The 22260-nt window shown below is 42.7% G+C and overlaps 1 protein-coding gene across 2 annotated transcripts in view; it reads right to left on the reverse strand.

The window, feature by feature from the left end:
- SAG (S-antigen visual arrestin) overlaps positions 1 to 21639 on the reverse strand; it is a 38847-nt gene extending 17208 nt beyond the window's left edge. For both annotated transcript variants that reach the window (XM_040431022.1, XM_040431021.1), the window contains exons 1-12: positions 21558 to 21639; positions 16527 to 16587; positions 16358 to 16402; positions 15145 to 15338; positions 14972 to 15031; positions 12834 to 12901; positions 11254 to 11389; positions 7992 to 8076; positions 7466 to 7538; positions 7140 to 7277; positions 2700 to 2777; positions 263 to 286 (exon numbers count right to left, since the gene is read on the reverse strand). In XM_040431022.1, coding sequence (XP_040286956.1) covers positions 263 to 286; positions 2700 to 2777; positions 7140 to 7277; positions 7466 to 7538; positions 7992 to 8076; positions 11254 to 11389; positions 12834 to 12901; positions 14972 to 15031; positions 15145 to 15338; positions 16358 to 16402; positions 16527 to 16587; positions 21558 to 21617 — 1022 coding nt within the window. In that variant the 5' untranslated portion in view covers positions 21618 to 21639. The remainder of the gene's footprint in view (positions 1 to 262; positions 287 to 2699; positions 2778 to 7139; positions 7278 to 7465; positions 7539 to 7991; positions 8077 to 11253; positions 11390 to 12833; positions 12902 to 14971; positions 15032 to 15144; positions 15339 to 16357; positions 16403 to 16526; positions 16588 to 21557) is intronic.
- Between the last annotated feature and the right edge of the window lie 621 nt (positions 21640 to 22260).

Raw genomic sequence — 22260 nt, forward strand, 5'->3', positions numbered from 1 at the left:
TGTATGGCGCTGTGCTTGGTAAGCGGCACGGGAGGCTGCTGTGCTCATCAGAGCTCTGGTGAGCGGCACAGCTTCCCAAAACAGCTGATTGGAGGGGGTGCTGGGACTTGGACCCCTGCCGATGTGATATTGATGATCTATCCTGTGTCCCAGATAACCCCTTTAATCCCAATTTCTACTATGGCTTGCAGGCTATGTTGTGTAGCCCTAATTTGATAGTCATATGTGATGGAGTAATATAAAATAAAGACAAATGAAGTACCTTGAGGTCATGTCTCCCAATAATCTGCCAATTCAAGAAAGAAGAAAAAAAGCTTAAATTGATTGAATCAACTAGAAATCAGCAAAATCACAATACAACCCCCCTCCCCAAGTCCCAATGGCATGTCTGGTAGCACAGTACAGTGCGGTACTACATGTTCTGTGCTGCTCTTCACCTGTGCCAGGATCAGCTGCTGCTCTGTATATTCGGGATGGTTAGCTCTATGTTATTTCTGTATACTGTACGTCCGGTGCTTTACAGTTTCAGTAAAGGATTTCCTTTATTTTTATTCTGCTTAGTTATCTTCTTAGTTTTCCTCCATTTTAACATATTTTTGCTAATTTTGGAAGCTTCAGAACCAATTACTAGTTTTTCAGCTTACAATGGTTGCCCTGGAGCCAATTAATATAGTAACTTCTGTACAGTGTATAAAATGTTGTCACAATCCACAACTGAGCATTATGCAGATTTTAATTTCCATGGGAAACCTGCAGATTTGCATTATTTTTTACCGCACTTGAATAAGGGTTTTCTAAAATCCCACAAGACTGTATATTGAATGCAAACTATACGGCCAAATGTATGTCAACACCCCACTGTATTATTGAGTTCAGGTGTTTCAGCTGCACCCACTGTGAACAGGTTCATATAATGAAGCACAGCCAATGCTGGTTATAGTATGGGTCATACTGAAGAACTCAGTGGGGGAGATTTATCAAAGCCCATAGCAACCAATCAGATTCCACCTTTCATGTTTCAAAGGAGCTATGAAAAATGAAAGGTGCAATCTGATTGGTTGCTATGGGCAACTAAGCCAGTTCTACTTTACACCAGTTTGATAAATCTCCCCCATTGTGGGTTATTTTTCAACAGACTTGAGACTATTTTAGTTATAAAAATAGTCGCAAGTCCCCTGTTTGACTGGCCGTGTATCTGGCCACATTGAAACGTTTTTGACAGTGGGGCGGGACGGGGGCATGTCAGGAGCATTGCCGGCCTTTGTAAATGTGCCCCAGTGTCATAAGATGCCATTTGGCCACATAGCAGTTCTTGAAATCTGTTAGATTTGTCCTGAATGCATAGTACCTATTAATATTTGCTGGACATTTTAGGCAATCTTTTGCTTCCAACCTTGTGCCAGCAGTTTGGGGAAGGCCGTTTTATGTACCAGAATGACCGTGGCCCTGTGCACCAAGCTCATTAAGGTGTGATAGTTTAGCTGCACAGAGCCTAACCTCACCTGACACCTGCAATCCAAACCGTCTCATCCATCATCCCTTACTGACCCCACAAATGGGCACAAATCCCAACAGATGCCTTCCAACTCTTAGGCTTGGGCTACAGGATGACATGTGTCGCATGACACATAGGGTACAACTACACTGCAACATGTGTCACACAATTTTTAAAATGATAGTCTATGGTGTCGCACTGCACCTTGGATGGATTTTTTGCAGATGTCGTGTCGCAGTCGCAGCGCGACACCATAGCCTATCATTTTAAAAATTGTCACACAACTTTTGTGCAACAAGAAGTCGTGCAACATCTGTCGCCGTGTAGCCCTAGTCTAATGGAAAGCTCATTTTAGAACCGCAAAGAGCCGCAGAAGGGTTCTGCCCAAATAGTGTATATGCTAAGTTATCAAAAACTTCTGATTATTAGCACCTCTTAAAGGGAACCTGTCATCAACGTTATGCTGACCTCACTGTGGGCAGCAGAAAATAGTGACAGAAATGCTGATCTCAGTGGTGTGTCACTCATGAGCTAAAAGTAAGTGGTTGCCGAGAACCAGCATCATAATCATTGCAGCCCAGGCCTGGAAAAGAGTCACATCCATCTGAGAAGAGTCATGGTTATTCATAATCTCCTGCTCTCCCTGCTTATCTGCTGATGATTGGCAGTTCTCTCCTAGAGAGAAAGGGAGAAAACTAGGTAGAAGACTGTCAGTCATCAGCAGGTGGGCGGGAGAGCAGGAATTTATGAATAACCAGGACTCTTCTCAGGTGGCCGTGACTCTTTTCCAGGCCCAGTCTGCAATGATTGTGATGTTGGTTCTCGGCAACCACTTACTTTTAACTTATAAATGACAGACCGCTGAAATCAACTCACCTGTCTCTACTTTATACTGCAATTAGTATGGGCAGCACAAAGTTGATGACAGGTTCCCTTTAAAGATTTTAACAAAATCCCTTTCAATTATGCAATCCTTTGATTAACTTATAGAAGGTACGTGTTAGACCTTGGTTATGCTATGTCTTACCCCAATTTAACTACAATGGTATGAGAACACGTACAAAAATATACAAATTAAAAGTGAAATAAACTATAAGCTACAACACAAATAATGAAATACCCAATAAAGAAATCTTTAGAAAGCAGTGTTTGCATTTGTGTACAGTAGAATATGTTCCATGCACACCTTACATCACAGACTTACCCGGAGACAGTGAGCTTCACCTTAATCTTGTAATCCACCAGGATTCCCATGACAGTGCGATCAATACCTTCCTTCAAGCTGTGGAAAACATACATGATGAATTAGGCCATGTTCCCATCTTAGGTGAACATCTCTGACAGGCTGCTCCAGTATTCACCAGATTTGGCATTACCAGATTCAACAGATCACCGTCAGATCCATATTGACTATAATGCGATCTGGCAGTGATCCAGCCGCTTTCCAACATAAATGCCAGGTTTCAGCTGGACAGTGCAGTGGTTATTGTCCGGCTGACAGCTGCCATTTATGCCGGATCATGTCTAATGGAGAAGTGAACGCAGCCTTAGTTACCTATCTGCAGACAGAATCAAGCAGAACTGTCACGGACGAGAGTGGGGGAAACCCTCATCCATGCGATGTTATAAGAATTAAGTAGCTGCTAGGCCAGGACAACAGAATCAGGGAGCAGATCACCTCCTACAGCGTCCCTAACTCTGACCCTGACTTCTAACTGTATGAGCCAACCCAGATGGTAGGAGGGCTCATAATCAGGAACCTCGGGTCCCTACTAGCCCTCAAGGGATCCCTGGACTAGGAGCAGGGTAAGACGACCTGTTCCTCCTAGATACGGACGAACAGGAGTCTCAGTGGCCAAGCTGCAAGGAAAGGGGAACAGATACAGCATATGAATATGGCAGGTGAGTGAAACTACTTCCACACCTACCTGCCACAGACACACTGACTGGAACCCGTGCTCAAATGCTGTTGTCCACACCAAACACAAAAGGACACAGCTAACAACATAAACACACAGGAAACCAGATCCAAAGCTGCAATGAAGATAGACTCCCACACATACATAAACATAACATCAATACATGTTTTTATGACCACAAGGGTGGCCCTCACTGGAAGATGGTATAATACCAGGAGGATGACTCCAGCATAAAGTATGGCTGAAGTACCCCTCAGCTACAGACATCCAGCAGAGGCTAAATAGCCCAAGTAGCCACACCCACACAGGCACACACTGGAAAGGGAATTAACCCTTGCAACACAAGACAGGGTAGTGAAGCTACTTAAAGGGGAATACACACACAATAAACCCAGTGCACACCAAACAGGGAAAGTGCACACATATAAACACACGTTGCCAGGTGCAACCGCATGCACTTGACAGCAAGTTGCCTAGCAACAGCTCAGGCCGCTATACTGCCAATAACATCATGTTGCCAGCGGCAACCACACGTGAGGCAACATAGTAACATCACTCACCAGTGGTTGAACAACAAGACCAGACCGCGGGTAACTGCATGCGGGTCAAGGAGTCACGACCATAACCATGGTCGTGACAAGAACTCTTCAAATCCCTACTATATATCACATATGACAGTGTGCTTGCTTAGTATCTACAGACTTACACTTTTGGGGGTATTTTTTAAAAAAATTATTGCATTGTAATCATTTTGAGCTAAAAATAATGTTTAAGGCCTCTTTCACACTTGCGTTGTCCGGATCCGGCGTGTACTCCACTTGCCGGAATTACACTCCGGATCCGGAAAAACGCAAGTGTACTGAAAGCATTTGAAGACGGATCCGTCTTCAAAATGCTTTCAGTGTTACTATGGCAGCCAGGACGCTATTAAAGTCCTGGTTGCCATAGTAGGAGCGGGCAGCGGGGGAGCGGTATACTTACAGTCCGTGCGGCTCCCGGGGCGCTCCAGAATGACGTCAGGGCGCCCCATGCGCATGGATGACGTGATCCATGCGATTACGTGATCCATGCGCTTGGGGCGCCCTGACGTCACTCTGGAGCGCCCCGGGAGCCGCACGGACGGTAAGTATGCTGCTCCCCCGCTCCCCGCTACACTTTACCATGGCTGCCAGGACTTTAGCGTCCCGGCAGCCATGGTAACCATTCAGAAAACGCTAAATGTCGGCTCCGGCAATGCGCCGAAACAACGTTTAGCTTAAGGCCGGATCCGGATCAATGCCTTTCAATGGGCATTAATTCCGGATCCGGCCTTGCGGCAAGTGTTCCGGATTTTTGGCCGGAGCAAAAAGCGCAGCATGCTGCGGTATTTTCTCCGGCCAAAAAACGTTCCGTTCCGGAACTGAAGACATCCTGATGCATCCTGAATGGATTTCTCTCCATTCAGAATGCATTAGGATAATCCTGATCAGGATTCTTCCGGCATAGAGCCCCGACGACGGAACTCTATGCCGGAAGACAAGAACGCAAGTGTGAAAGAGCCCTTAAATTGGTCTTTATTAAAAATATAGTGTCTTTTTTCTGTACAGAGCTGACATGCTCTAGTACAGGCATGCTCAACCTGCGGCCCTTCAGCTGTTGCAAAACTACAACTGCCATCATTCCCGGACAGCCTACAGCTATCAGCCTACAGAAGGACATGGTGGGAGTTGTAGTTTTACAACAGCTGGAGGGCTGCAGGTTGAGCATCCTTGCTCTAGTAGCAGCCTGTGGATTTTCTGTCTTTTCCGTCAGACCGGGAGAAGACAGGCTCCTTATTTCTGCCCTCTGCCCTTATAAACCCTCATTATAGCTCAGTTTTTTATCTTACTGATGAGAATGTGCCTAAATAAGTCTTTATGACCTCTCAGTAGTTTAGAGATAAGGTTTATTAGATGACCGGCACAAAGTGGAAGTACCAGTCACACTTAGAAAAAAAGTTACGCTCTTTCACATGAGTGGATCCCGTGCGTGAAATAGGAATATAGTGTAAGTCTCATAGACCCAATGCATTAGCATTCTCTCTATGGGAGAAGCAACCTGATGATTGCTTATTCAAGTTCTCTATGGGAACTATTAAAAAGTGTAAAAAAAAATGTTCAAAAAATTGAGAAAATATAAAAATTCAAATGATCCTCCTTTCCACCAAAGTAAGGCCGAGTTCACACGAACGTGTGTGACCGGTGCCTGTGAAGCGGCCCGCAAATAGCGGGCCGCAATGCTCGATCGCCGGCCGTAGGTCAGCCGCATCGGATCGCGGACCCATTCACTTTAATGGGTCCGCGATCCGGCCGTTCCGCTAAAAGATAGGACTTGTTCTATCTTTTAGCGGAACGGAAGTACGGGACGTAACCCCATGGAGGCACTCCGTAGTGCTTCCGAGGGGTCCTGTCCCGTGCGGCCGTTCCGCGATTCCGGATTAGCGGACCCATTGAAGTGAATGGGTCCGCATCCGTGATGCGGAATTCACACGGAACTGTGGCCGTGTATTGCGGCCCGCGATTTGCTGGCCGCAATATGGCCACAGAGAACACACGTTCGTGTGAACTTAGCCTAAGAAATAAACAATAAAAAAATAAGCATCATGGGCATCGCCACGTGTGAAAACACGTTCACAATATAAATATATGTATCCCATACTGCAAATTGTGAACCGAAAAAAAAAGGTCAAAATGGTCGATTTGCCATTTTTTGGTCACCTCATCTCCCCAAAAACATTTTTGTAAAAAGTGACCAAAAAGTCATATACACTAAAATGGTATCAATGTAAAGTAAAGGCTGCCTTGCAAAAAATTAGCCCTCACAAAGCTTTTTACATACAAGTACAAAAAAGTTATAGGGGTCTGAATATGGCGATGAAAAGAAAAAACTAATTTTTTTCAAGATTTATATATTTATTTTTTTGTGTTTAAAACACAAGAAAAACTATACAAATGTGGTATCGCCATCATTGTACTGACCTGGAGAATGAAGAGCACAAGTCAGTTTTGCCTCATAGTGAACGCCGTCAAAATAAAACTGTGGTGGGATTGCATTTTTTTTTTCCAATTCCACCACATTTGGAATTTTTTTTCCAGCTTCCCGCTACATCCTATGCCATATTAAATGGTGCCATTAGAAATTTCAACTTGGCCCTCAAATCGGACTTGGATGGTTAGTTATGTCATGTCACAGTTGCAACACCATTTAAATACACTACATTAGATGTTGCACGACTTTCTTGTTACGTGACACATGTATGTGTAGCCATACCCTTACGTAGCTGTTATGGTATTGAGGTATATTTGTAGTTATTTGCACCATTTTTATGTTAGCATTCAGTTAATTTCATGGGAGACCATAGAAGAAAAATAATATTCTACTGTTGTTGTTTTTTTGTTGTTGCTTGTTTTTATTTATATTATTTAGTATTAAATATTATTTATTAATTATTATTTATGTAACCTTGACCATAAATAACATGTATGTGATATTTATTCAATAATCTTTATTTAATAATCTTAGTATTTTTTTTTAATCATGTTTATTATAATCTATTGACATATCTCTATAGAGTAATATACCTATGTATCATTTACAGTCACAGGACAGCCCTGGGGTATAAAAAGGTTTCATAGTCCCATCATCTATGCAAAAACAGATATCGAAAAGAAATGAATTCCCGGTGTGTACAGTTTATCTTCACTTACAGAGTGCTAGATGCCAGGTTAGTGTCCTCGTGCTTCAGTTTTCCATCTAGAGCGATTTCTCGTTTTTCTCGGTTGTATGCCAGGATAGGCAGCAGAGTAAATGTGTGATTATAGGAGGATTTGGATGCCACCTTATTGCTGGCAAAAAAAAAAAAGTTATATTTTGAGTAGGTCCATATAGTGAAGTAGATAAGCAGTGGTTTTACTATGTACAAAGAGCAAGGGCAACGTTAATAAACTAAACTAAACTCCTCATGAACAGCCACGAAGAAGCGTCCATGCCAGTAATCTAGCAAACTAATACCCATATGGAGTTCTTTACTTACTCAGACTCATCCAAAGCCACAGTTTTGGTGTAAAAGTCACTAGAATACAGAACCACGTTAGCGACCTGTTCCACTAGATGAAGAAAAAAAATAACCACAATTAGTTACATGTCTCATGCATGGCAGTTGTGCGTCCGTTCCGTGCATTGGGGACCGCAATTTGCAGTCCCCAATGCACTGGCAACAACCGTGCAGTGGCCTTGACGGATTGAGACTCATTCAACTTGAATGGGTCCGTGATCCGTCCTCACCGTAAAAAACATAGAACAAGTTCTATTTTTTTGCGGTGCGGAGGCACGGACAGAAACACCACGGAAGCACTCAAAACGCATTGCACTCGCGCGGAATAAATGGAACCACTGAACGCAGACAAAACTGACTGAAATTGCTTGCGAAATGGTGCGAGTTTTCCTAAACGCACCCGGACCTAATCCGTATCGTTCGTGTGCAAGAGGCCTAACTCTGACAACCCCTTTAAGGGGTTACAGTACGCGACAGGATTTATCAGAATAGACATTTATCTTACCTGATGCTGATATTTTTTTAACTGCTTTATCTGAATTATTGGTCACAGTGACGGAAACAGAAATTGGTTCTCCATGATAATACACCTGCAGGTAATCATTACATTCATTAGAATCACTGCTCTAAGTGCACGGTCCAAAATGCATCACTTACATTATTCTTCAACGCATAACTGATCATTGTCATTTGTGAGTGAATATACAAGAAAAGTTCAGTTTTGCTAATTTAACCCCTTAAGAACCACCCACTCTTTTGTCATCGCTGTTTAAACAGGTTATTCAGTGTGAAAAGTGTACAATATAAAAAATACATTGAAAAAAGCAATGTCGAAAATGCTTTTTTGTATATCTGTGACACAAAAAAGTTTATAAAACGTAATTTATATGTACTCTCAAACAACATAAAATAAACGCAATTTCTCCAGCATAAAACTACGCCTTAGGCCTCTTGCACACGAACATTGTGCATCCGTTCCGCAATTTGCGCTCCCCAATGCACGGGCAACGTCCGTGCAGCGGCCGGGACGGATCGAGACCCATTCAACAAGTTCTATTTCTTTGCTGTGCAGAGGAACGGACAGAAACACCACGGAAGCACTCCGTAGTGCTTCCGTTCTGCATCTCCGTGATTGCGGATGTCACGTACATCAGTGGCCTTTAGATGCAGCTCAGCCCTGTTGAAGTGAATGGGGCTGAGCTGCGATACCAAGCACAACGCTGTGCTTGGTGAGCTGAGAGAACATTGGGGCACTACTGTGAGCACCACTGCCTTGTCAAACAGCTGATCGGCAGGGGCCCCGGGTGTCAGACCCCCACCAACAGATACTGATGACCTATCCAAAGGATAGGTCATCAGTATAAAAGCCTTGTGAAATTATTCTACAACATAAAATCTCAGCATGAGGCCGAATGCACACGGCCGTGTTCCGCGGCCGAGAGCGGTCCGTGGTATGTCGGGCTGGATTCCTGTTCAGAGCAGGAGCGCACGGCATCATTGGTTGCTATGACGCTGTGCTATACGAGTGTATTACTGTAGTGTAGCGGCGGCATGAAGCGCACGGCGTCATAGCAACCAATGACACCGTGCGCTCCTGCTCTGAACAGGAATCCAGCCCGACATACCACGGACCGCTCTCGGCCGCGGAACACGGCTGTGTGCAGTCGGCCTTTCAGTGTTTTGCGGTCCGTTTTCACGGATCCGTTGTTCCGTTTTTTGTTTCCGTTGTGTTTCCGTTTCTGTTACGTTTTTCCGTTCCGTTTTTCCGTATGGCATATACAGTATACAGTAATTACATAGATAAAATTGGGCTGGGCATAACATTTTCAATAGATGGTTCCGCAAAAAACGGAACGGAAACGGAAGACATACGGATGCATTTCCGTATGTGTTCCTTTTTTTTGCGGACCCATTGACTTGAATGGAGCCACGGAACATGATTTGCGGGCAATAATAGGACATGTTCTATCTTTAAACGAAACGGAAATACGGAAACGGAATGCATACGGGGTACATTCCGTTTTTTTTGCGGAACCATTGAAATGAATGGTTCCATATAGGGACCGTAAACGGGGGAAAAAAACAGTCGTGTGCAGGAGGCCAAAGCCATACGGTCGTGTGCAGGAGGCCTAATAGTAAGGCCTTTTGCACACGTGTGCTCCCAGTGGCCGTATTACGGATCCGCAATACACGGGCACCGTTCTGTGGGCATTCCGCATCACGGATGCGACCCATGCACTTTAATGGGTCCGCAAATCTGGAGATGCGGAATAGTGCGGAACGGAAGCATGGAGTTTCGTCCCGTACTTCCGTTCCGCAAAAAGATAGAACATGTCCTATCTTTTTGCGGAACGACCGGATTCGCTGCGGCTGCCCCACGGTGGGTGTTCGTGCATTGCAGCCCACAGCACGGCCACGGGGCGCACACGTTCGTGTGCAAGAGGCCTAAATCTGCCTTAGTTGTCCATAGCAACCAATCAGAACTCAGCTTTAATTTTTTCAGAGCCCTGTAGTAACAGAAAGCTGAGCTCTGATTGGTTGCTATGGACAACTAAGGCAGATTAACTATTAGGCAGTTTGATTTGGAGATATTGGAGGCGGGATACTTTTTCGTGGGCCACCCTATATTAGCTGCTGGGCCCGCAGCTTATGGTTCTGGACTGGGAATGTATTTATGATGTAGTGCGTGTTTTTTATTTGAATATTTAGCTTTATCTGGATTTTTTTCTGATCCATTTATTAATAAATCTAATATACTTCAAACAATATATGCCTAGTGCAGTGATGGTGAACTTTTTGGAGACCGCGCGCCCAAAACACAATTATTAATCGCAAAGTGCCAACACGGCAAGGTAGGTAACCTGCATAATACAGTCCAATATGTACTTTATCATTTTGCTACAATAGTCTTCCTACATTCAATGTGCTGTCTGTGCCATTCATAGTGTGCCCTGCGCTGATGAATAGCAGGAAAAGTCTAAGGCATATTGCCACCCCCTTTTTCCAGGGCACGGGTGCCCACAGAGAATGCTCTGAGTGCCGCCTCTGGCACCCGTGTCATAGGTTCGCCATCACTGGCCTAGAGGATCTCACATTTGTTTTATCTATATACTATTTATATACAGATACATGGTATCAAAGTGAATCTTTGTACTGGGTGAGAGAAGGCCTAGCTAAGACTGACAGTCAGTGGCCTTTAGAGAGGGTGCCTAATAATAATAATTATTGCTATTATTATTCTCAAAAAATAACAATTTAGCAATTTGAATCCTTGAGTGTCTAGATATTGCTACTATATATTTGCTATAGTGACCCCTGGTATTCTTTTGATTCACTTCAAGAACATCCACCTCCTGTCAGAAGCCACTTCTAGTGCGCTATCTGGTTGGACTGTATAGTGCGCTATCTGGTTGGACTGTATAATGGCAAAAATCACTTAGCTTCCATGTACAATAAGATCCAGCGGATGGCGTTAATCTACCGAGCATGTGTGACCACCTGCACAGTACACATTATGTGGATGCTTCCAAATAGACTCAAAACAGCACCAGGGCGCGCCATAACAAGTATGTAACAGCAGTACTAATAACACACAAACATTTTTTAATTAATCTAATTGGAAAACTGTTATGTTTTGAGAGATCTAACAGAGAAATGCGCTACTCAAACTCTTAACATGCTAAACCAGACACAACAGGCAATGTGACCATACACGCAGATGCAGTTACCCTACCTACAGTTGCATGACATTGCATGCTCTATGTTACCTCTTTGGTCAGCGACGCTGTCAGGTGCAGAGGTTTGTCTGACAAAAAGAACTGCCAGGAAGTTTCTGCCCGGGGCATGGGTCCTGGTTGGTCAGGAGCATATTGAATTTTACGGATCATCAAACGCACAGAGTTTCTGCAAAAAGGGAAATGATGCTTTCGTGAAGGAGTTCAGATGAAAGTACTAAAAGCAGGATGACTGTAAAGGGTATGTGCACGTCTGCAAACAATTACTTGTGTTGGTGTTATTTTAAAATATAAAATGCAAAAAAAGATGCACCTTTTCATTTTATTCCATATAATCTACCTAGTGTGAGGCGGTGACAGGAGTCATCTATGAGGGGCGATATGTGTCACCCAGGAATGTGCCACCAAGGTGCCCGGCCTTGGTGGAGTAAAAGCCCTAGTCTAGGTGTCCACTAATTTAGCTGGTGGACACAGAAAATAGATAGTGTAGCTGGTTCAGCTAGTTCAGGGCGGGCTTTTACTGGGAACAGGCAATGTGTTGGGTGGGTGCCTGTTCCCCAGGTTCCAGTCCGGGACTTGAGGCATGCTCATGTCCAGGGATCCAATTTAATCCTGCTGCTAGATCTTAGGTCTGTCTCAGTCCGGAGGAAAGGCAGACAGTGTGAGGTAACACTGTCAGAGTGTGCTACGGCTGCTTGACCCGGCTGCGATCCGGATGTACTGGCTGTACTTTTGAGGAAAAAGCCTAAATAAAGAGGACTTTTGTTGAACGTTTTGCTGTCCCTGCCTCTGTACACTGGTCAAGTGAGTACCTAGACCTATGTGTGTTCATGGTTACTGACTTTAAACTACTGCTGTATATAGTCTGATCCTGCAGTCATTCCCTTCCTTCTGTTGTCTTTACTCCGGTTTCTTATCAACACTTTTTTTGTTGCATATAAGCATGAATACACAAAGGTCTGCATAGGAGCTGTGAGATGAGAACAAAGGCGATTTGTAAAGTTGCTAAAGTAGATTCACTGCAGCTAAAAAAGCTAAATTGGGTGCAAAATTTACACAAAAATTAGTGGTGAATCCGTAAAGTTTTAATGTCCGTTCCCACTTTTTTACTACAATGTTGCAGCTTGTTACTGTTCATAATGTGCTTGGTTTTAAAGGGAACCTGTCACTAATGCAAAATAATCTGCAGGCATGTTATAGAGCAGGAAGAGCAGAGCAGACTAATATATATTTTTATAGGAAAACATTCAGTAAAGCTTGTAATTAATTCATATAAATCTCAGCTTTTTCCGTGCTTAGGACTGGAGTCACGTGGGCGGTCCTACTCATAGATGGACAGCCTTCCCTGTATGCTTAGTCGTGCTGAGTTAGCTGCTCATTACTGATAGGACCACCCACATGACTCCTAAGTATAGAAAGAGCAGAGATGATCAGTTTTACTGAATCTTTCCTCCTAAAACTATATATTAATGTCCTCAGCTCCTCCTGTTCTATAACAGGCTGCCTGCAGATTGCACTGCATTTCATAGTGACAGGATCCCTTTAAAGGAAATGTAGACAAGCCGTAAGTTCTAGTTACAACGGAGCCCATAAGAAATTATTCAGTAACTTACTTCTTGTGAATCCGGTCTTCTAAATTGCTGGTAGAAAATGCTTTAATCTCAAAATCCACACCACAAGCCTGAAATCATAAGGACATTATCAGAAAACATCATGATTTCACAAAAACCTGTAAAATTAGCATCATTATTATAAATGGTCAAATCTGTTCACAGGGTTTCATGTTCAAATTAGATTCGGGTGGTTAAACCTTTGAGGACATGGTGATTTAGCGTTTTCGTTTTTTACTCTCTGCATTCCCAGAGCTATAACTTTTTTTTTACCGTTCACATAGTCACAGTTTCATGGGTTTCGTTTTTATGGCGTTCCCTATGAGGTAAAATTGATCTGTGCCCTTCATTGTCTGGGTCAATACTATTACAGCGATACCACATTTGTATATTTTTCTTGTTTTAATACTTAAAAAAATAAAACTTATTTATTTTATTTGCATCACCATATTCAGAGCCCCATAAATGTGAGGGCTTTTTTAATTTTTTTTAGCAGGACCCTTTTAGTGATACCAATTTGGTGTGTGTGTGTGTGTATTACTTTTTAATCACTTTTAATTCACTTTTTTGGGGGAAGTGAAGCAAGGTGGTGATTAAATATTTTTTTTTATTTTTTTTTATGTCTTTGAAACTTTTTCTGTCTTATTATTACACTTTTTAAAAGTTCCCTTAGTGAACTTGAACATGCGATCATCAATTTGATTCTCTCATAGATTCTAATGAATTACCATTGCAGTCTATGGAAGTTGTGCTATATTCCTATGGAGCCCTGCCACAGGCAGAGTATCCATAGGAACATAGCTGTAGTGCAGGGATGGCTAACCTGAGTCTCTCCTGCTGTTGCAAAACTACAACTCTCAGCATGCCCAGACTGCCTACAGTTATCAGCCTACAGAAGGACATGGTGGGAGTTGTAGTATTAAAACAGCTGGAGAGCTGCTGGTTGGCCATGCCTGCTGTAGTGGATCCTGATCCTTCAGAGGGACTGTGGTAGCCACAGGGAATGAATGACTCCCCCGATTGCAGCATGAGGGAGCCATTCCACCTCAGATGCTGTGGCCACAATTGACAATGTAATCTGAGGGGTTAAATGACTACATTCTGAGTTATCGAAAATCACAGATATTAGCACCTGGTGTCTGCTATGTGAAACATCAGAAACCCCGTGGCTATGGCACTTGCTCCATTCTGGAGTAGGTGCCATCTTTAAAGTGCAAACATTCACCATAAGTGTATGTAGGATGTCCTCAAGTGGTTAATATCCAAGTTACCTGATAGAGGGAAAGTTTATTTTAATGGTTTGCCCATCTATAAAGTACACAGAATAACTGGGCAGACACTGGTTGCTGCAATGTTTTGTCAGCTATTCACAGTAAAATGCAGCATATTCAACAAAATGTGGCTATGAAAGTCAAGCATAATATAGTCTTCAAGTTGCCCATGAATATTCCCATTTTTTTCTGTATACCATTTGATTTTGGTACTGAAACCTTTCCATGGCAAAAATGCAAGGCTCCAGAATTGACAGTGCAATTTTTTAAGACAAGGAGGAATAAACGTGATTTTCACAGAGATTTTGGTGCAGAATATGCAGCAAAATCCATAAAGATTGTTTGGTAACCTTTTTCAGCCGGATGAGCATCAACAACTCTTCTTTTGAGGTCCTCAGAAATCTCTTTTGTTTGTGCCATGATATACTTCTACAAACATGTGAATATCAGACTTTGATAAATCCCTGCAGGTTGCCCACTAGCACCTGATTGTCATCTCATTGATTGAAAACACCTGACTCAAATTTCACCTTCAAATTATTTGCTAATACTAAACGTTCACATACTTTTGCAACTTGCAGATACTTGATATTGGATCATTTTCCTCAATAAATAAATCACATATTAAGTCTAATATTTTTGACTAATTTGTTTGATTAGGTTATCTTTATCTACTTTTAGGACTTGTGTGAAAATCTGAAGGGTTCATAAACTTTCAAGAACTACTGTATCTAGATATGTCTCTAGCAGTCATGTATAATATTTGCTGTATAGAGCACATTTTCTTTTGTATTATCTTATTTCTTGACTGTTCCATAACCACACCTTTCAATTATGTTACATTTATGACAGCCAAATGAATCTACTTACTTTCCCCACATCTGATGGAGCTGGTTGAAGACACACTGAGCATGGCAAGTAATCAGGAAACTATAAGATCGAAAATAATGGATTAGAAAAGATGAGAATCAGCCTGGCTGAAGTACCCTCAAAAGGGTAAATCACAGTTCTATGTCTTTTCTAATGGAAAGTAGGTTTATTACCGCCATCAGGAAGGGATAGGCATTGTTCCCCAACTTTTTCATCAGCCTTTCTTGGACTTTGGTTAGACATTTCACATCTTCCACAGGAGGATAGACCTGGGTCCGTGCAAAGTACAAATCTTTGCGAAAGGTCAAGCCGATCACATCAATATCCTCTTGACCATAGCGGAATGCACAAGTCAGAGTGACGTACACTGTGAAAAAGATAACCAGAGGTGTTTAGTACAGGGGATAGAGAGAAATTATATCACTAAACATGCGTCAGCAAAATGTCCCAGCAAAGGAAGTACTACTTCAGGGGCCTAACAAATTATTGCCCTCTTACCAGTTCACCAATAGGAGAAACTGCTGCACAGACAATTATGGCTGCCACTAGGATTCCCTAAGGGAGCTCACTCCATATGGATTTTTACAAATAACACTGAGTTCAATGGAATCTGTATAAAATTGTAAGCAGTGATCTCCCCCTAGTGGTGGCTGAAGGCAGACAGCTTTATAATTAAATTAATGGGTGTTTGGAGGGAAGCAGGGGTGTTACAAAATATATAAGGTGGGATATTATGATATACATATATACAAGCAGGGCACATGGAAAAAAGGTGGGGGATGTAATACAACTGTAGGTCACCTGTCTGGAAAGGTGCATTGAAGAGTCACTATCAGGTCAAAGTTCTTACAGGGTATAGACCCCATGACACCACCACTGATTGACAGAATGAAGGGAGTAATCATCTAAACATTGTGGGGGCCATTTATGAAGCTGAAATACACCCTTATAATCTGTGACTACACAACACTCACGCCAGGTCTAAAATTATGGGCGACGGGGAAGGGGATGGGCCAGCAGGCCCATCTCATTTACCATCTTCTGCGCCTGTGGTCTAAATGTAAGAAAGCTGTCTTACATTTAGAACTGACGGAGGATCCGCCAAAGTTATGAAGAGGCCGGCGCCTCTACATAACTTCGGCGGATCCACTGCCAGCGCAGGGGCTTTATTAAGACTGGCGTCTGAAACGCCGGTCTTAGTAAATGTGCCCAAGTGTCCTTTCTGATTGTGACCCTGTGTCCCAGTATGTTGTACACTTATTGTCAGGATAGATGAATAAAGTACAGTACACATCTGCTGTATATGACTAATGGCCGTTTTAAGTCGTATTGTCCTGGCCAAAAAGAAGCAAGCATGTGCAACTTCGCTTAAATGTCACCACTTACCTTTCTTGCCCTTAAGGAGGTCAGGATCAACTAAAACTACTCCATCTAGAAAAAAGTAGAGGAAATCATCCATATTAGTGAAGACATAGCACTTATTATGAATGCACCCATGCTCCTCTCTACAGTCAATGCTGTGAAGTTATAAAGGAGATGTTATGTGCTTACTTACCTACTGGTTCCACAGACTCCACATGATCAATGTAATCTCTTTTACCCAGATATACACTCACCTGTGGAAGAAAATAAGGTCAGATAAGAATGCATTTGTGGGCTTTGTATGCTGGTACATACAGTTTCAAATATATTTTTATGAAAGTTGCTTCCTTTATGTGAGTGACTCATTTAAAGGGGTTTTCTCATCTCAGACAATGGGGGCATATCGCTAGGATATGCCCCCATTGTCTTATAGGTACTCACACCTATATCTAGAACGGAGCCCCGAAAGTGAAGGAGGGCACACTGCGCATGCGCAGCCGCCCTCCATTAATTTCTATGGGGCTGCCGAAAATAGCCAAGCACTGGCTCGGCTATTGCCGTCTGCCCCATAGAAATGAATGGGAGCATGGGCCGCGCATGTGCGGCATGCTCCCATTCACTTCTATGGGAGAAGTGGGGATTAGCGCTTGGTGGTGGACGGATATCTGGGGTCCTCCAGCCACAGCGCTCCCCGCTTCGTTCTCGATATAGGTTCGGGTCCTAGCGATATACCCCCATTGTTTAAGATGGGAATACCCCTTTAATATCCGATCAGAGAAATCTGGCAAGCAAGCAGACCATCAGCAGACTATGCTTTACTCTGAATTGATGCTGCCAGCATTGGGAGAATTGTCTGGCACAAGGTGAAGAGTATATGCAACAAAAAAAAGGAGTTGAGGGTTAATTGGATCTTATGGAAATACAGTCCAGAAGACCGGAAACAAACAAGGTGAAGAGTCCGCTGTGTGGCTTCTCGCTACCCTGTTCGACTTGATTGACTTTGCTTGATTCCCGAAACGGTCAGGGAACAGCTTCTATGACTCTTCTCCCCATTCTAAAGTCATTGTTAAAACTATGGGGCAGATTTATTAAAAACTGGTGTAAAGCAGAACTGACTTAGTGGATATTAGCAACCAAACAGATCCCACCTTTCATTTTTCAGAACTCCTTTTGAAAATGAATGGTGGAATTTGATTGGTTGCTATGGGCAACTAAGCCAGTTTTCATTTACACCAGTTTTGATAAATCTCCCCCTATGTTTCCACCTAAAATGCCGCAGAGTAAACTATAGCTCCCTGGGATAAGGATTTCATGCTGCCCGAACCTGATGATAACTTCTCTTTAAAGGACAGGAGGACTGCATTTTTTATTCCATCCCAATTATAAAGGAAGGATATGGACAGAAGGCACAAAAAATGGAGCGATTTTTACACTGACTTCAACAGAATTAAAACGTTTGTAGAAAAAGGAGTGTTATATAAGTTAAATTGATATTTTTGTAAACTGTATGTGAGCCAGCAGAGAGGAGCCATAAGTAAGAGAAAAGTGTATGATGGGCTCAGTGAATTCAGCCTAATTATACTTGACAAGAAAGCCATTTTAGTAAATTGACACATGTTGCAACATGTGATATATTGACCCATAATATTTACATTAAATTACACATTTTATTGTGTGTATATATATATATGGAGAACTATATATATAGTTCTTTACATAGTTGAATGTGCTGACAACAAAATCACACAAAAATAAAAAAATGGAAATCTAATTTTAACCCATGGAGGTCTGGATTTGGAGTCACACTCAAAATTAAAGTGGAAAAACACACTACAGGCTGATCCAACTTTGATGTAATGTCCTTAAAACAAGTCAAAATGAGGCTCAGTAGTGTGTGTGGCCTCCACGTGCCTGTATGACCTCCCTACAACGCCTGTGCATGCTCCTGATGAGGTGGCAGACGGTCTCCTGAGGGATCTCCTCCCAGACCTGGACTAAAGCATCTGCCAACTCCTGGACAGTCTGTGGTGCAACATGACGTTGATGGATAGAGCGAGACATGATGTCCCAGATGTGCTCAATTGGATTCAGGTCTGGGGAACGGGCGGGCCAGTCCATAGCATCAATGCCTTCGTCTTGCAGGAACTGCTGACACACTCCAGCCACATGAGGTCTAGCATTGTCTTGCATTAGGAGGAACCCAGGGCCAACCGCACAAGCATATGGTCTCACAAGGGGTCTGAGGATCTCATCTCGGTACCTAATGGCAGTCAGGCTACCTCTGGTGAGCACATGGAGGGCTGTGCGGCCCTCTAAAGAAATGCCACCCCACACCATTACTGACCCAATGCCAAAACGGTCATGCTGGAGGATGTTGCAGGCTGCAGAACGTTCTCCACGGCGTCTCCAGACTCTGTCACGTCTGTCACATGTGCTCAGTGTGAACCTGCTTTCATCTGTGAAGAGCACAGGGCGCCAGTGGCGAATTTGCCAATCTTGGTGTTCTCTGGCAAATGCCAAACGTCCTGCACGGTGTTGGGCTGTAAGCACAACCCCCACCTGTGGACGTCGGGCCCTCATATCACCCTCATGGAGTCTGTTTCTGACCATTTGAGCAGACACATGCACATTTGTGGCCTGCTGGAGGTCATTTTGCAGGGCTCTGGCATTGCTCCTCCTGTTCCTCCTTGCCCAAAGGCGGAGGTAGCGGTCCTGCTGCTGGGTTGTTGCCCTCCTACGGCCTCCTCCACGTCTCCTGATGTACTGGCCTGTCTCCTGGTAGCGCCTCCATGCTCTAGACACTACGCTGAAAGACACAGCAAACCTTCTTGCCACAGCTCGCATTGATGTGCCATCCTGGATAAGCTGCACTACCTGAGCCACTTGTGTGGGTTGTAGACTCCGTCTCATGCTACCACTAGAGTGAAAGCACCGGCAGCATTCAAAAGTGACCAAAACATCAGCCAGGAAGCATAGGAACTGAGAAGTGGTCTGTGGTCACCACCTGCAGAACCACTCCTTTATTGGGGGTGTCTTGCTAATTGACTATAATTTCCACCTGTTGTCTATCCCATTTGCACAACAGCATGTGAAATTGATTGTCACTCAGTGTTGCTTCCTAAGTAGACAGTTTGATTTCACAGATTGACTTGGAGTTACATTGTGTTGTTTAAGTGTTCCCTTTATTTTTTTGAGCAGTGTATATATATATATATATTTATACAATGCCTTGCAAAAGTATTCACCCTCCCTTGACTTTTTTCGTATTTTGTTACATTACAGCATTAAGTTCAATGTTTTGTCAATCTGAATTGTATGTGATGGATCAGAACACAATAGTCTAAGTTGGTGAAGTGAAATGAGAAAAATATATAAATAAAACTATTGTTTAGAAATAGAAAACAGAAAATTGCCATGTGCGTATGTATTCACCCCCTTTGTTAGGAAGCCCATAAAAAGCTCTGGTGCAACCAATTACCTTCAGAAGTCACATAATTAGTGAAATGATGTCCACCTGTGTGCAATCTAAGTGTCACAAGATCTGTTATTACATATACACACCTTTTTTTAAAGGCCCCAGAGGCTGAAACACCTAAGCAAGAGACATCACTAACCAAACACTGCCATAAAGACCAAGGAACTCTCCAAACAAGTAAGGGACAATGTTGAGAAGTACAAGTCAGGGTTAGGTTATAAAAAAATATCCAAATCTTTGATGATCCCCAGGAGCACCATCAAATCTATCATAACCAAATGGAAAGAACATGGCACAACAGCAAACCTTCCAAGAGACGGCCGCCCACCAAAACTCACGGACCGGGCAAGGAGGGCATTAATCAGAGAGGCAGCACAGCGACCTAAGGTAACCCTGGAGGAGCTGCAGAGTTCCACAGCAGAGACTGGAGTATCTGTACATAGGACGACAATAAGCAGTACGCTCCATAGAGTTGTGCTTTATGGCAGAGTGGTCAGAAGAAAGACATTACTTTCAGCTAAAAACAAAAAGGCACGTTGTGAGTTTGCGAAAAGGCATGTGGGAGACTGGAAAACACTATGTCTGGAGCAAACCCAACACATCACATCACCCAAAGAACACCATCCCCACAGTGAAACATGGTGGTGGCAGCATCATGCTGTGGGATGTTTTTCAGCAGCCGGGACTGGGAAACTGGTCAAAGTTGAGGGAAAGATGGATGCTGCTAAATGCAAGGATATTCTTTAGCAAAACCTGTACTACTCTGTGTGATTTGAGGCTAGGACGGAGGTTCACCTTCCAGCAGGACAATGACCCCAAACACACTGCTAAATCAACACTTGAGTGGTTTAAAGGGAAACATGTAAATGTGTTGGAATGGCCTAGTCAAAGCCCAGATCTCAATCCAATAGAAAATCTGTGGTCAGACTTAAAGATTGCTGTTCACAAGCTCAACCCATCCAACTTGAAGGAGCTGGAGCAGTTTTGCAAGGAGGAATGGGCAAAAATCCCAGTGGTAAGGTGTGGCAAGTTCATAGAGACTTATCCAAAGCGACTTGGAGCTGTGATTGTCACAAAAGGTGGCTCTACAAAGTATTGACTATAGGGGGGTGAATACTTATGCACATTGACTTTTTCTGTTATTTTGTCCTATTTGTTGTTTGCTTCACAATAAAAAAATTAATAAAAATCTTCAAAGTTGTGGGCATGTTCTGTAAATTAAATGATGCAGTTTCTTAAACAGTCCGTGTTAATTCCAGGGTGTGAGGCACCAAAATACGAAAAAAGCCAAGGGGGGGGGGGGGGGGGGGGTGAATACTTTTGCAAGGCACTGTGTAAATATATATATATATATATATATATTACATAGTGTGTGTATATAGAAATGTTAAAGAAAGTTAGATCAGCTACTCCAAGCTATGCCTGGTGCTTCTAATCAGAGTACTCCATAGCTAGATTCTACATTGCCCTGAAATGTGTAGGTGTAGGCCAAAAGCCCAGGAGAGGCAAGACTGTCAGTGTAGGTCCTGTCTGTTGGAAGCCACATTGTCGCTGGTAGATGAGCCAGACACAAACAGGTATGTGCAAAGAGCTTTAAATTTCCATATAGCAGTAATGCAATTTACATTTATTCATGTTGTCACTATTTCCATTTCTTTGCACATAGAGCAGTGTGCTGCTACTTGTAGTCTTTCTTTTTGTGTGTGTATAATTTATTTCGATGTGTTGCCTAGCAAGGAAAGTACTAACCGCTTTGTCCCGGGAGGTTTTCTTGTAGATGACATGTCTGGATTTCTTATCTCCACTCATTTTGTTGCGTTTTTGTCACGGTAATTCGAAATCTGTTGACAGATGTCATCATATATTAGATAGTTTCATGCTTGTATGTATTCTGCACATTAGTATACATGTACATATATATGGGCAATTCTAACTGCAGTTTGAAATTAAATATCAACTCCAGGATTGTGGGTCAGTTTTATAATGCTTTATACGCCAGTCTTATAAAGTGCGCCAGAAAAGCAAATTTTGTTATAACTTACACCAGTTTTTGATACAAACTATAATAAATCTTCTGAGCTGCGGAAAGCCATGGCCCTCTGCTAAACCGCTTATTTTTCACTTTACTTTTCCTTAAAAAAGTTTAACCTTTTTTTTTATTTTATTTTTTTATGCAAAATGGCACTTGCCCAGAGAAACAAGACTTTTGTGGGTGAAAAGAAAGAGCCTTAGATAAATTCCTCCCTTAAAGGGGGTGTCCCATGAAAAATATTCTACAGTTTTTCAAACCAGAACCTGGATCTAAATACTTTTGTAATTGCATGTAATTAAAATTTTACTATAGCTACTGAGTTTTAATTTAAAGGAAATCTATCTGTATAGCGCCACCTGCTGTTTGTTCTTTTTCTAATTTCTCTGTCAACCTAAGTTAGATGGACGCACATTTTCAGTT

This window comes from Bufo bufo, chromosome 4 (assembly GCF_905171765.1).
Source record: "Bufo bufo chromosome 4, aBufBuf1.1, whole genome shotgun sequence".
In the NCBI taxonomy this organism is placed as follows: Eukaryota; Metazoa; Chordata; class Amphibia; order Anura; family Bufonidae; genus Bufo; species Bufo bufo.